The sequence below is a fragment of the Caloenas nicobarica genome, chromosome 5 (genome assembly GCF_036013445.1).
Source record: "Caloenas nicobarica isolate bCalNic1 chromosome 5, bCalNic1.hap1, whole genome shotgun sequence".
Classification (NCBI taxonomy): domain Eukaryota; kingdom Metazoa; phylum Chordata; class Aves; order Columbiformes; family Columbidae; genus Caloenas; species Caloenas nicobarica.
Genome location: NC_088249.1, coordinates 51,539,887 through 51,554,001, shown reverse-complemented (window position 1 = coordinate 51,554,001; position 14,115 = coordinate 51,539,887). Strand labels below are relative to the sequence as shown.

At 50.7% G+C, this 14,115-nt stretch overlaps 1 protein-coding gene across 2 annotated transcripts in view; it reads right to left on the bottom strand.

Annotated features, from left to right (window-relative positions):
• The window catches only part of LSP1 (lymphocyte specific protein 1), a 54,085-nt gene that overhangs the window by 37,407 nt on the left and 2,563 nt on the right, over positions 1-14,115 (bottom strand). The window contains exon 1 of one of the 2 annotated variants that reach the window (XM_065636706.1): positions 3,013-3,198. The exons of the other annotated variant lie outside the window; for it this stretch is intronic. Within the exon in view, the coding sequence (XP_065492778.1) occupies positions 3,013-3,071 (59 nt within the window). The 5' untranslated portion in view covers positions 3,072-3,198. Of the gene's footprint in view, positions 1-3,012; positions 3,199-14,115 lie in introns of those variants that run through there. 2 annotated transcript variants of the gene reach the window in all.

Here is a 14,115-nt window from a genome sequence, read left to right as displayed (position 1 = left end):
TTACAGCATTAGAGGATCAGGGAAGAGGAACCAACATCATCTACCTGGACTTGTGCAAAGCATTTGACACTATCCCACATGACATCCTTATCTCTAAATTGGAGAGACATGGATTTGATACATGGACCACTCGGTGGATAAGGGATTGGCTCGAAGGTCACACTCAAAGAGTTGTGGTCAATGGCTTGATGTGCAAGTGGAGACCATTGATGAGTGGCATTCCTCAGGGGTCAGTATTGAGACCAGCGCTGTTTAACGTCTTTGTCGGGGTTACAGACAGTGGGATTGAGTGCACCCTCAGCAAGTTTGCCAATGACACCAAGCTGTGTGGTGTGGTCGACATGCTGGAGAGAAGGGATGTCATCCAGAGAGACCTTGACAGGCTGGAGAGGTGGGCCCGTGCAAACCTCATGTAGTTCAGCAAGGCCAAGTGCAAGGTCCTGCACATGGGTCAGGGCAATCCCAAGCACAAATACAGGCTGAGTAGAGAATAGATTGAGAACAGCCCTGAGGAGAGAGACTCAAGAGTGTTGGTTGATGAGAAGCTCAACATGTCCCAGCAATGTGTGCTCGCAGCCCAGAAAGCCAACTGTCTCCTGGGCTGCATCCAAAAAAGTGTGACCAGTAGGTCGAGGGAGGGATCCCACCTGGACTACTACATTCAGCTCTGGGGCCTCCAGCATAAGAAGGACATGAACCTACTGGAGTAAGCACGGAGGAGGGCCACAAGATGATCAGAGGGCTGGAACACCTCTCCTATGAAGACAGGCTGAGAGAGCTGGGGTTTTTCAGCGTGGAGAAGGCTCTGGGGAGACCTTATAGCAGCTTTCCTGAACTTCAAGGGGAACTAAAAGAAAGCTGGAGAGGGACTTCTTGGAAGGGCATGTAGTGATAGGACAAGGTGTAATAGGTTTAAATTGAAAGAGGGTGGATTTAGATAAGATATAAGGAAGAAATTCTTCACCATGAGGGTGGTGAGGCTCTGGGACAGGCTGCCCAGAGAAGTGCTGGATGCCACATCCCTGGAATTGTTCAAGGCCAGGTGGGATGGGGCTTTGAGCAACCTGGTCTAGCGGAGGGTGTACCTGCCCATGGCAGGGTGGTTGGAACTAGATTATTTTTAAGGTCCCTTCCAATACAAACCATTCTATGATTCCATGATAAACCTGGATGAAATCCCTCACATATCTTCACACCCCACCTCCCTCCTCATCTGCAAGTGGGACTGGAAAACACAGCCACAAAGCCAAACCTCAGCCAGATTAAGTGTAATAACCCCACACAGGACAAAAGTAACCCCAGAGTTCCTACGGCAAAAGTCCCTGTGAGTCTCTAGAGCACCAAAAGTCCCTTATCCGCAGCAGGAGGAACTTGGAGCCACTATTAAGGACAAGAAAAGACCTCTGGCTTGGGCTGTGCCGAGGACAAATCTTCAGATGAACCTTTGGTGTCTATGAAGCACATGTGCCTCCCCTTCTATCTGCCATTCTGCAAAATAAGTTGCCACGCAGCTGCACTCAGGTGATTCCCACCCCGGTTCATTTGCCTGGCCCTCCTCAGTACTAGCTGGCCTCAAATCTGAGCTCATCCTTGCCTGCTGCACACCCACACGGAGGTCTCCATACCCCTCACGAGCCTCTGACCAAACCCTGTTCTGAAACAGATTCCAAGCCCTCTGGGCTGAGACCAGGGAAGGAGTGCAACTGGCCAAACAGAAGATGAACAAAGAGGAGTCAGCTCCTCCTGCCCACTTGCCATCCCAGGGGTCCATGCAAGCAGTGGGAGCTCTTCTGATGACTCCCCTGGGTCCAGAATGGGCCCTGGAAGAAGGTCTGAGAGATTGGTTGGTGGTAGGAGCCAGTTTCCCTTCCAAGGCAAGAAACTCATTCAAGGGGTGAGGTTTAGAGGTCATGTTACCAGCCAGGGAAAACCCAAACTGACTGGAAAATGCCTGTCCAAATAACCCCCACAACTCCACCTTGACATCTTCTACATCCCAGCTGGGACGTAGACCAGCTGATACTGGCAAGCACAAGGGAGCCCAGAGGTCCCCAAGACGTGGGATGCAAGTCCAGCACTCCCTAATTGCATCTCTCACCCCCCCAGCTGCTCAGTTAGACATGAAGAGGTGAGGAGTGCATTTCTTCTGCTCGGTCAGAGCCATCAGCATGGCACAGAATAAGCTCCCCCAGAATCGGCAGCCAGAGGAGGGTCCCAGAGACCCACAGAGGAAAGCAGCATTTCCAGCTCCCACTGAAAAGCAGTATTTCTAGCCCCCCGGGGAAAAGCAGAGTGACTGTGTGGAAGGGAATCCTAGCGCCAGCAGACAATGTAGCCATTCTCCCCAGCTCAGCCCTGGCTGACAAATGGGAATAAACCCAACTGAACCGTCCACCTCCTTGCCCTGGCAATTATACTCTGAGAGAAAGGTTCAAAGCACTATTATGATCAATTAAATCAAAAGAGCAATGTCAGCTTGCAGCCCTGGGAGGATCTGGCCCTTTACATATCTCTGAATTGAAAATGCACATCACAGCATGCCCAGCGTACATTTCCTACCAAAAAAAAAAAAAAAAAAAAAATCCTTTTTTCTAGGCAAAAGCCTTCAGCACTCAAGGGGCACAAAAAGACACATACTGAGATATCCCTTGCACAGAGAGAGGGGGGAATCAGCAGGCTCAGGTGAGTGTCACAGTACAGTTGTGCTCAGTTATTTCAGTTGTCTGCTCCTGGAAAAGCCATCAGTAAGTTCAAATCTGCTTTTCTCATATTGCTTTTGGGGAGGATGGGGAGGGGGGGCTATCTATTTTCCCTCCTTCTAAAGCATCGCGTCTGCTGGAGAACTGGGGTGAGGAAGAAATTCAGCTCATCTAAAGGGACGTGAAGACGGTCCATCCGGAATACAGTTCCCTTTTTCCCTCGGTACCCCCAGCCGCGACCCCCGGGCAGAGGCGCGCCCCTGCAGGCAGCAGCCAGCCTGGTCCGGACGCCCGCGGGCAGGTGGGCTCTCACCTGATGAGGTTCTGCAGGCCCTGTTTGCTGGAGTTCCTCCTCAGGATCGCGCTGGTCATGGTCGCTACGGCTGAGCGGCGGGCAGGGTCCCGGCTGCCGCCCCCTTCCCCAGCGCCGCAGGCAGCTGCCCGCCCGCCCGGCGCTGCGCGCTCCCGCGTCCCCCCTCTCCGCCTTCAGGAAGTTCTGCAGCTGGTTTCCTTTTGTTTCTGCGAGCCCCCCCTGCTCCACACCCCCGGCTTGTCTCCTCCACCTCTACCTCCTCCTCCTCCCCCTCCGCCTCGTGGAAGTGTCACGGGAGAATCTCACGGAGCACAGCCGGCGGCGGGTCTCGCAGCACAAAGCCCGGCGCTCCTCGATCCCCAGAGAGAAGGGCTTCTCCCCCTCCCACCTCTGCTTTAACCCTCTTCTCTCCTTCCTTCATCTTCTCCAGCCCCCTCCTCCTTCCTTCAGTCAGTCCCACTCCCTCATATTTCTTCCCCCCGCCTTTTTTTTCCACCTTTACCACTGCTTCCCTTATTACACAAAGCGATGTGGGAGCAGAAACCCAGGTTGGCAACTTGCGCTCAGCGGGCTGTAAATCACTCCTGGTCCATTCACAGCAGAAGTCTCCCGTGAAGGGCTCACCTCCAAACAGTCCCCGCATGCCCGGAGATGAACAGACAGCCACAATAATGCAAGAGAGGCTTTGTGCTTGGAAACACTGCACCAGAGAAAAATGTTCTCCTGGGATGGAGATAGCAGCTGGATTCTGGGGGAATCCAGCCCCAGACAGGCAAGAAGCACGCAGTCTGCTTCTGCTCTCAAACCTCCCCCTCACCTGTTTAACTGACCAACTTTCCCGTACCTCAGTTTCCCCAGTCATCAAGCTGGGCAAGAACAAAAAAGTCTGACTTGCCTCCATGAAACACTGATATTTCAGGACATTAAAGAGGTGTGTGAGTGTTTGATGAAGAACTATCAACACTGCCACCTGCTAAAACAAAATGCCCATCTGCCATGCATTCAGATGAGTGTTCTCATGCTACCATAGACCAGTCTTGGGGAAAAAAACCAAACCAAAACAAAACAAACCAGTCTTTTTTCCCTAACCTGCATCTCCTGGTCCACGTGTGCTTTTTGAGGGGAAGAGATCTTCTGCTATACCAAACCAACTGGCATTTGGACTTGCACCTAGCAAGTTCCAGCCCTACCTTATACATCATGGTGCTTATGGCATGGCCTGCCCATATTCCCCTACAGTAAGTGGGCATATTCCTCTGGCTCTCTCCAAGATGGGAGCTGTTATAATGGGACCACCCTGCATAGACCCTCACCTTCCTTCTGCTTTCAATGCCTCTCATCTCATTTACATGTTTCATTTTAATTACTTCTGCAAAAGTGTTTCTTGCTGCCTGGTAAGCTGAAATGGGGAAGTTACCCATGAAATACACCCAGAAATCTCAATAAAAAGGAAGTACATTAAAGCCAGATCAGAAGGAAGTGTCTGCCTTCCACTCCACTATTTCTTCATTTCAAAACATCTTATTTTTTCTGCAGGTATTTACTAAGTATGACCTAAATGATCAGGAGCAACAAAACCCACTAAGCACGGACCAATGGCCTCACTCGGTGGGCTAATCAGATGCTGTCACGCTGCATTTTTTTTCTTTCTAAATTTGGTGAGAAGACGCAAGAGATCCACCACAAAAGGTCTCTGTTGCTCAAAAAGACCCTGTCCCAGCCGTGCAAGTACTTACAGGAGTAATTAGGTTTAAGCATGTGAACAATCCTACTGACTTCACCACAATTGCCCACAGAGTTGAAATGAAGTATCCACCTACAGGGTTTTCTTTTTGGAGAGAATCAGCCCAAACTTGCCACTGATTCCCATGGTCCAAGTCAGCCAAGCATGCAAGACAGAGGAGCCCTGGCAGGCAGAGACGTAGCTAGCAGCCATGGGCCAGCAACAAGTGAGGGCTGAATGAAATCACAGCAACACTCTTATTTCAGGCAGAGATGCTGGGCGACCTGCAGGGTGCTGGCAGGGGGCAAGGAGGAATGCAGCTGCTGTCACTAGGAGAAAGCAGGAGCTTGCTGGGTGTGGGGAGGGGAAGAGGTGATGGCACACCAGTACCTACAGAGGTGAGATCCTCTGTGTAAACAGGCAGAGGGAAAAGCTGTTGATTCCCCCAGGAAGAGAGCCTTGCCTCCACGCCCAGGTTTGCCTTCTGGAGGATGCCAGCATGAGATCCTCATCTTGCAAGCACTTGGCAGACTTCCAACTTAAGCCCAGCACTGACTGCCTCTGAGAGATGGGGGCCTTCAGTAAACAGGGCTGACAAAAACCATGCTTGGATGATGAAATCCAGGACCAGAGAGAGGTCATGACATTAGCTCTTACTGGTCTAAGGTGGTAAGGTCGTTTGGAAACACCAGAAGTGAAGCAGTGAGGAAAGGGGTCCCTACATTGCAACAGGCTGCTGAGCTCTGCATTGCTCCTGGAGAGAGAAATTCCAGGTACTGAACTCTGCCTGGAAAATCCTCCTGCCTTCACAAGGTGGCTGTTCTACTCGACCTCGGGGGAATTCTCCATGCCCTTCTTTCTGGCTTTCAGCTTTGAGAAAGACATCAGATATGACAAGAAAACCCACCCTTCCTCCAGCATTAGCAGGGTCCTACAGGAGCACAAGGAGAGCAGAGCAGGACTCTCTTTCTAAACTCAAAGTTTGTGGGAAGGGAGGGAACTTGTACACTAAGTGACATGTGGACAGATTCACTATCCCCATCTCTGTGGGGCACAGAGCATTCAAAAGCACAAAGCCTGGGCCTAAAGGACCAAGGAGAAAGAGCAGTGCAGGAGAAATTCCACACCGTCACCTTGCAGAACAGAGGCGCCTTCTGTCCCCTCTCCTCCCTCACTTGCTGCCAAGCCCAGGTGCATCAGAGTCATACCATGTATCTAAGAACAGTAAGGTCAGCACCAGTCCCACAGCTGCTCGTATCCTTTCACAGAAACAAACCTCCTGGTCCCACCAGGAAGTAGGTAGGAGTGCAGCGGACACAGGAAGAAAAACAAAGAATTAATTCATTTGCTATTTTTTGGCACAGTTTAAGCTAGGAAAACCACCATAAATCTCTGCAGCAAAACTGCACCCCACTACAGGAGCAGAGGTGCCTAGAGCACCCAGAAACACTCTACAGGACACCACAGAGCTTCCCAGAGCTCTTCCCAGCAGCAGGGAAAGCAGAGAAGGTGAAACGCCAGGAGGGAGTGAGTCTGTCTCCATTGCTGTGAGGAGGAGGGCGGGAGTCCCAGAGAGATAGCACCGCACTATTTCCCATTAATTACACAATCACTCTGCTATGTAGGACTAGTTGCAAAATCAGTTGGAGGCTAACACATGGTCATGGGGAAAAAAAAAAAAAAGACTCTAGTCCTGCTAGCAATGAAATGCAGCCCGAACAATTTTCTCCAATATTGCGAGGGTGTAAAGCACTGTATAAGTGCTTTAAGCTTTATAAGCACTAAAGCACAGCATAAGTCCCAATGTACAGCTGCTTCAAGGGCCAGTCATTTATAGGTGCCATCAGCTGCCAGTGTTATTTTCAGAGGTCCATGCCTGCATGTCAGTGGTGGGATCCCAACCAGAGAAGATGCTCCTGCAGAAACAGCCTCACCTCTTCAGCAAGGACTAAGCAGCCCTACCTCAGCCAGAGGCCCTGCACTTCCACCAGCAGCTCCCCTAGGATGATGGAGTAGATGGGGGGTCTCTCTGTTTTACCTTTTAAGTGATGCATCCTTCCTTCTGCCATCCCAAACTTCTCTCTCTATCCCAACACCTCCCCAGCCTCTCTTCACCATGCACTAGCAACCCCCACTTTGAAACCAGCCTGGTGGACATCAGCATTTGCCCAGCTCCCTGGAAGCCTCAGTTCAGTGAGAGGTGCACACCAGTTGGTACATCAGCTGCGTAGATGGTGTGGTTTACACATTAGCCTGTCGGATAGGGTTTGCCCATCTCACCTTCATCCCTAATTCCCAGTTAGCTCAGCCCAGCTTACTATGCCAGCATTCACTTTTGGGCAGCCAAATACAGAGGCCAAAACAGGCAGCCAGAGATAACCCCAGGGAAACAGGGTGTCTAGCAGACAAAAGTAGCACGTTGTCTCCTTCACACCATAACAGCTTGTTAAAAACTCCAGAAGCATGCTGTCTGGTGGGCAGGGCACCTCATCTCTGCAGTTAGCTCAGGGTGCAGGGGAAGGAGTCCAGTCCCAATGATGCTCCTCGGGCAAGCCTTCCTCTGCCCGGCCATGAGTCAGGAGGGGACATTCCCAAGCCAACGTGTGACTCCATGGGTGTTCAGGGAGGGAGCGCTGTAGGCAGGAGTTGTCTTGGCTCAGAGCTTTTGCCTGGCCCATGCACTCAGAGGACTACCATGAAGAACATGTATAATTGTGGATTGGGTCCAAAGAGTCAATAAACACAATCTCATAATAAGTCTGGAGTTCTTGGCTTGGGATCAGTGAGGACTTTCTTCGTATGACATCCAAAGAGGCAGACATGAGACAGAGAGGAAGCCAGGTCTAGAAGGAGCACCCCTCTTCCTCTAAACCACCGCTATCCCTCACCCTCACACAGAACGGAGGAGGGACCCTCCCTGTGGGGCACTTCATGGGTACATCCTAAAATCTAGAGAGTTTTCTCCATCTCTCAGGGAGAGGCAGAGATGCAAGCTTACAAACCTTATAAGAGAAGATGCTTTTGCTCCAGGGGTGATACAAATGAGGAAAAAGGATGAGGGCATCAAGGGAGAAGGAACCAAAAGGAACATCTGAAAACCGGGTTTAAAAAAGAGGGAAGGGGAAAGCAAAGAGAGGTAGTGTAAGCATTAACTGGGCAGCCCAGCATGGTTAAAGGAGATGAGAGCCCCTGTTGCTCTAGGTGCTGTGCAAACAGGGAGAGATACCACCTGAGTCACTCTGGTGGGCTACCATCTGGGTTTTACAGACCAGGTTCAAGGCCAAGTGACTCAGCAGAGCTCTGGAGGAGTGCAGCTAGTCCAGCACATTGAGCCAGCGTGGTTACTGCAGGGCGCACCTTATCCATATATAAGGTTAAATCAACAAAGCCATTGGGAAAGAGACAGGAAGACAAAACAATGGCTGCAGATAAGACACTCCCAGCCCACACAGGAGGGTCATTATAGGACAAGAGAAGAACTACTGGCCCTGCAGAGACTGGCTCCATCTCTTTGGGATGCCTCTCCACCTCAGGGCCAAGCAACAGGATAAAGAGTTCCAGCCAGGATGAATAAACCATAGGCAATTGCTGCCAAGAGGTTGTCCCCCCACTTGCAAACATTGTAGGAAATGTCTAAAAAAGGCCTTCTTATAGCATCACATTGCCTTGTCACCAGTCTTTGCTCACCGAGGTTTGGAAAGCTGCTGAACGAATGTGAACTTTGAATGTCCATTTAAAATAAATGGAATGGCCTTCGCTTTGACTAGGTGGATTAGATGGGCACTAATGGGCAACTGAAGATATCTTCAGTCATCTCCCAGTATCTCCCAAGTTTAGCATAAGAGGAGCGCAACCTGTAATAGATGCATTATCTTCCTTCACCAACTGGCATCTGTGTGATATCTTTAAAGCATAACCCAAAGCCAAGCAACACATTTTGTTGACAGGCTTGTAGGATAGTACCACTGTGCGAGTACAGCCTTATGCTCCAGCCACGCTGCTCAGCTGACCAGCACAGCTTTCAAGAAGTGAAATACAGCTTCTTCCTGATATAAACTTATTAGCTCATCTGCAGCTGGCTCGAGGCTTTGATGTAGCACCGCATTACGCAACACAAGCAGTTTTAGCAGCCATTAATCCCTTCCTCACACTGCCAGACTGGTTGCTCCAGCTGGGGTCAGGGTAGACTAATGGACAAGAAGGAACTCCCAAGCATCATCTGACAGTTCCTGCTTCCAAGCTATACCCTCACTTCAAGCTGCACCTTTTCCTGGGGAAAGGCATCTGATCTCAGCTTGCCAGTATCTACCCATGCCTCCCTCACCGAGCTAGGCAAAAGATAGGAGCTGTTACAAAAGGGCAAGCAAGAGTACCCAAAAAGCCTGAAGACCAACACATGCCTCTGTCAAGGGGGAAGATACTCATTAATGCTCCAAAGTGAGGCCCAACAAAAAGTTAAGATGATCCTTTCTGCACAAGGGGCAGCTAAGCCTGTATGCAGGATGATGGCAACTGGAGCAGAAAAGCAGCAGAAGAGACAAATGGCACTCCAAGGAAGGAGAAGCCCCACCACAGCAGGGGTGCACAGCCTATATTTCACATTAGTCTGTCCTTGAGGACAGCTCAGCTCAGACACACTGCTGTCAGCTCCTGTTACATGAAGCTAAATGACAACTGCAAGGATGCACTTATTTTAAGAGGAAATAATTATTGACACCAGTTTTATTGGGGGAGAACTTTCCCCCTCCCAAACAGCTGGCAGTCATGATTCAGTTCAGGGTCTGTCAATGTTAATGGCTCCAGAGTAAGCTTTCACTGGAAAGGAAAGTGCTTTTGCAGCAGAAAAGCACATACATGTACAAGCACAGAAAAAGATATATTTTCAAACTGTCTGGCAAGGGCTTGGTAAAAGGCATTGCACATACTATGTATTTAGCTGCAGCAAGCAACAGATACCTAGAGCTGGGAGAGAGACTTCTTGGTAATGCAGAATTAATCTCTAGCAAAGGATCTATTTTCAAAATGAGCATGTAAGCGAAAGAACTGGAGACCTCCAGCTGATGCAAACTGGCATACCTTTATGGCAAACAGTGGGATGGTGCTGATGTACATTAGCAAAAGCATTTGGGCCCACACATCTGTGGCACAGCAAGAGAAATCCAAATAATCTAACTTCCAAATAAACCAAGTCTTGCATATCTCAGACTGGTTGCTCCCAGGTAGCTCCAAGTTTTTAGACCACTGGGTGCTGGTCACCAACCAAGCTAATAATAGAAGCCCACTGACTGCCATTTCCATTCATTAATAAATTCAGCTGGGATAGCTCATGTATTTTCCTCTTTAGCCTTGTATTCCCTGGACAGTTATCAGACACACCAAGCTGGTGTGAACCACCATTGGTCCGCTGAGAAAGGGTGAACCCAAGTCGCTCCTGGGTTTAACACTCACCCCATATGACTCAAGATGGAGCTATCATCATCAGCTCTGCTGCCAGCTCCAGCAGCCCATCCCACAAGTGACTTATTTAAAGCAGTAAATAACAGAAGATATTTCATCTTGCCTTGCTGCAAATTCTCCTGCAGAGGACAGGGACTGCCAGCCTCCCTGCTCATGCAGTGCACAAGCAGCAATGGAGATCCTAGAAAACTGCTGCAGACCTGCCCGTGAGAAAGGCAGCTCTGAGTGCCGAAACCTGGGATTAAGACACTCCAGAGACTGCCTCACACATCTGGTGTGTGTTAGAATGGATACACTGGCAAAGAAAACACACATGGGCTCCAAGCAGGGATGGTTAACCCATTTGTGACTGAGCCTCTGTGGAGCACCCAGACAGGCTGAGGACTGCGAGATATCTGGCCAAGCCTCAGGAGAGGTCAGCTCAAATTTCAGCAGTGACCTGTGCTTCCTAGGTGACATTGAGAAGTCAGGGAGCAATTCGGGTGCCTAAACACAGGTGTCAAGTGCCACTGAGGATGCCTTGGGTTACCTAAGATACCTGCCAAGGCCTGGCAGATGTCACATGGGTCCAACAGGAAACCACTTCTTCTGGGTATCCAGTCCGGAGTAGGCTAGTCCTACAGTTAGGGCATCTCTTCCTAAACATCTCAACCTCAGTTGTCTGGCCTTGCAGTAGAGATAGCCTGTCCTCTTTGCCCTGAGGCAGTAGGCCATCAGGATACCCACAGAGCACCCACCATGGTGACACTCTGGCCTTGGTTGAGCGTGGTAGGTGCTGCTCCCATAGCAATCATATTGCATGACATGCATGACAGCTGCCTTCCCAGCATGTGCAGCACCTCCTAGGACATTTTTTTGGCCCATATAACAGACTAAAATGATCTAGAACACAACCTGGGTGAAGAGGCCCCTGAGTCCCTATCATACAGATACACCGCTGTGTCTTCCTTTCATCAATGTACATCCTCAGGATTTCTCCTTATGAAGGGCTTGAGGAGAAGAGAACTGCCCCATGAGAAGCCATTCTCCATGCATTTGGCTTCAAATGATGCCAAAGTACCTCCTCAGTGAGCCCAAAGACTCAGCCTGATGAGGAGCTTGTTGGACTCATATTAAGGGAATAGGAACTGCAGCTATGAGAGGTCAATGCTACTGCATAAACTGGGTTGCCTTGGGCAGAGCAGAGTCCTCCCTCACCTGTGCCAGGAGAGCAGGAACTGTCCTTCCCAGCCAGGTTTGCGTAGCTGGTCTGTACTGGGAAGGCTGCACATGGAGGCTGAAGTGAGAGCAGCAAAGCATTGTTTCCTCTGAGCCCCTGAGGGTCACAGCAGGTTTGCACTGTCAGAGCCAGATTACAATCCCCTGAGCCTGGCAGCCACCGATCCCCCCTGGAGTCTGGGCAATAGCTTTCTTCAGGCCAGGATTCCCACCTCCTAACAAAAAATAAAGCTGTTCCCAACACAAAGGTAGCGCTGACAAGGCCTCAGTATGTCTGGATGTGAGTCAGCGTCCCGATGGAGGCAGCAGCCAGGCTGGATGGGTGCCTAACTGGAGCAAGTCTAGTGCTGGGCAGAGCCCTGAGGTAGCAAGGAGCCCACTCAGCCTACACACAGACCCCACAGCCAGGTGTGTGGGTCACGGGGGTGACAGATGCAAAGGGAGGATGCAGGCAGAGCATCAGCCAGGGCTGGGTTGGAGGGTCAGTGGGGGTCAGAGCAGAGGGGCCCGGGGTCCCCAGGCATGCTGAGGTTAACCACTTCACTGCCACAGCACCAGCTGTGATACCTTCTACCCTTCCAGTTACTGCTAGGAAAAGGGCTTTCAGATTTTGGGAAAGGCCTGAAACCCTCTGAAGCAGCACACCACACGAAACCCAGGTGTGCAGGGAGGATGCCAAGACCAGGGAGGTGCAAGAAACTCCCTTTCCTCCCACCTTCCCAAACCAGCCCTCAACACACCTCGCACTTCCCTAGGCTGAACTCGGCCATGCCCATGGAGCAGCGCTTGTCCTGTTTCAGTTGCAGCAAACCTGCGAAAGCCCACGGAGCTTAACCCGCATGGGCAGCACAGCTGCAAACAGAGACTGATCTGATCCAAGGCCAGGATGCCGCCCTGTCCCAAAATGCCATCCTATTCCCTGACAGCAGCTCGCCCCTGGGGACACTGCCACCCTGAGGGGTGCCTGCCTGCTCCATGCAAGCGGCAAAGCCCTGCCATGTCCCAAAACTCTGCCTGGACATCTCTGCTTTCCCCCTTGCTGCAGATCTATCAGTGCTGTTGGACAAATCAGGCTGAGCAGAGCTCGCCCTCTCGTGGGGTGCAGCCATGGAATGCCTGGGACCCCCACAGCCAGAGGGGCTGGGCTGCACCCCTTCCTCCAGAGGAGCTGGAGTCTCAGCACCACCTCAGCCAGCAGAAGTGCTTTTTCACCCCACCTCAGCAATGCTAGTCTGGCAAAACCTCCTCCAAGCAGCCCCCAGGATGGTCCCCGGGACAGCCAGCCCAGCCTTCCCCACAGTCAGGTCTCTCCAAAATCCAGGCACAAGGGATTCCCACAAGCTTCAGAGACATACTTCACCCCAAGAGTTTTAAAACAGTCAGCCCTCCAGCCAGCGGAGAGTCTCCTATGGTTTAAAAAAGTAAAAATCAAATAAAGGCTGCTGGGCAATCCCCTATTTTAACACACACACCTCCAAACCCATAGTTTTACATTGCAAAGTAAGTTCAGAGGCAAAGCAAGCCAGGCTTTTATTTTTTTTTCAAGGAGAAAGGGGCAGTGGAGGCACCTGATACCTCCCTATAATTAGAGACAGGTCTGTATCCCTAATGCCGCTGCCAGAGCACCTATATCCAATTTTGAGACAGTAAATATTGCCCAGCTTCATTAAATTATCCATCTGGCTCTCCCTTGTTCATTTCCCTACTATTTTTCCACTTTAATGAGCCCAGCTGGGTCAAACTGTGACCTGTTACTCCTGAGCAGGGATCAGCCACCCCTCCATCCCTCCCCTAAGGAATGCAGCGCACCGAGGGGTCCAAAGACTCTCTGCGTATCAGTTTTCCCAGACAACCGCCTTCCAGCCACGGGTATACTTAGCAACAGCAGTCATCCTAGCAAGGACCCTCGAGACTCCTCCAAGGATCTGGAGAATTCAAGACAGCTGGGGACAGACATGGCAAAGGAAAGCCCAGGGCTTGCTGGCGCAGCAGAGCCTCTCCCCAGGCAGTGACCATACATGGGCTGCCAAGGGCTTCCTGCAGCTCAAGGGGTGGGAAGCCCCAGAAGGATGGAGACAGGGGAATTTGGGAGAAGCCAATCTCTCATCTCAGACCCTATATGCAAGAGAAACCTGCTTGGAGACTGCAGAGCTCTATGGAGAGTACTCTGAGTAACATATTGGGTTATCTAGCCCTGCTATAAGGCAGGCTTCTCCCACACCTCAGGCTCCCAGCCTCCCTCTGTCAAGGCAGGAGTGTTGACTCCTTCATCCTGAACCACCATCAAGGCAGGACAACTCAAGCAGCCACCTTTCCACCCTCTCATCCCCCACTTTCTCACTTCTTTTGGGAATGCTTCACATCAGGCCCACCGTGCAATAGTTTACTATATAGCAATTCCAGTTCATGGTAAGTAACATAACACCAGTTTGGTTTAGGCGGTTATACACTCGTGTCAGCAAGACTTTGCCAGCATGTCCTCATTTATATAGGGAAACAGTAAGCTATGTCCAAATTAGGATTTTTAGGACATTTTCTAATGCAAGCTTCTCTTCTATGTACACTGGGCACAGTTAAATAGGTAAGGTTCATTGGTTAAGCAAACCCAGCGCCCTTTTTCTCCCCATATCTCCTCACTGTGCATTTATACTAGAGAGCCTTGGGATTTACTTTCCTGGCAGTTGCATCACAAGACTCACTGGTCA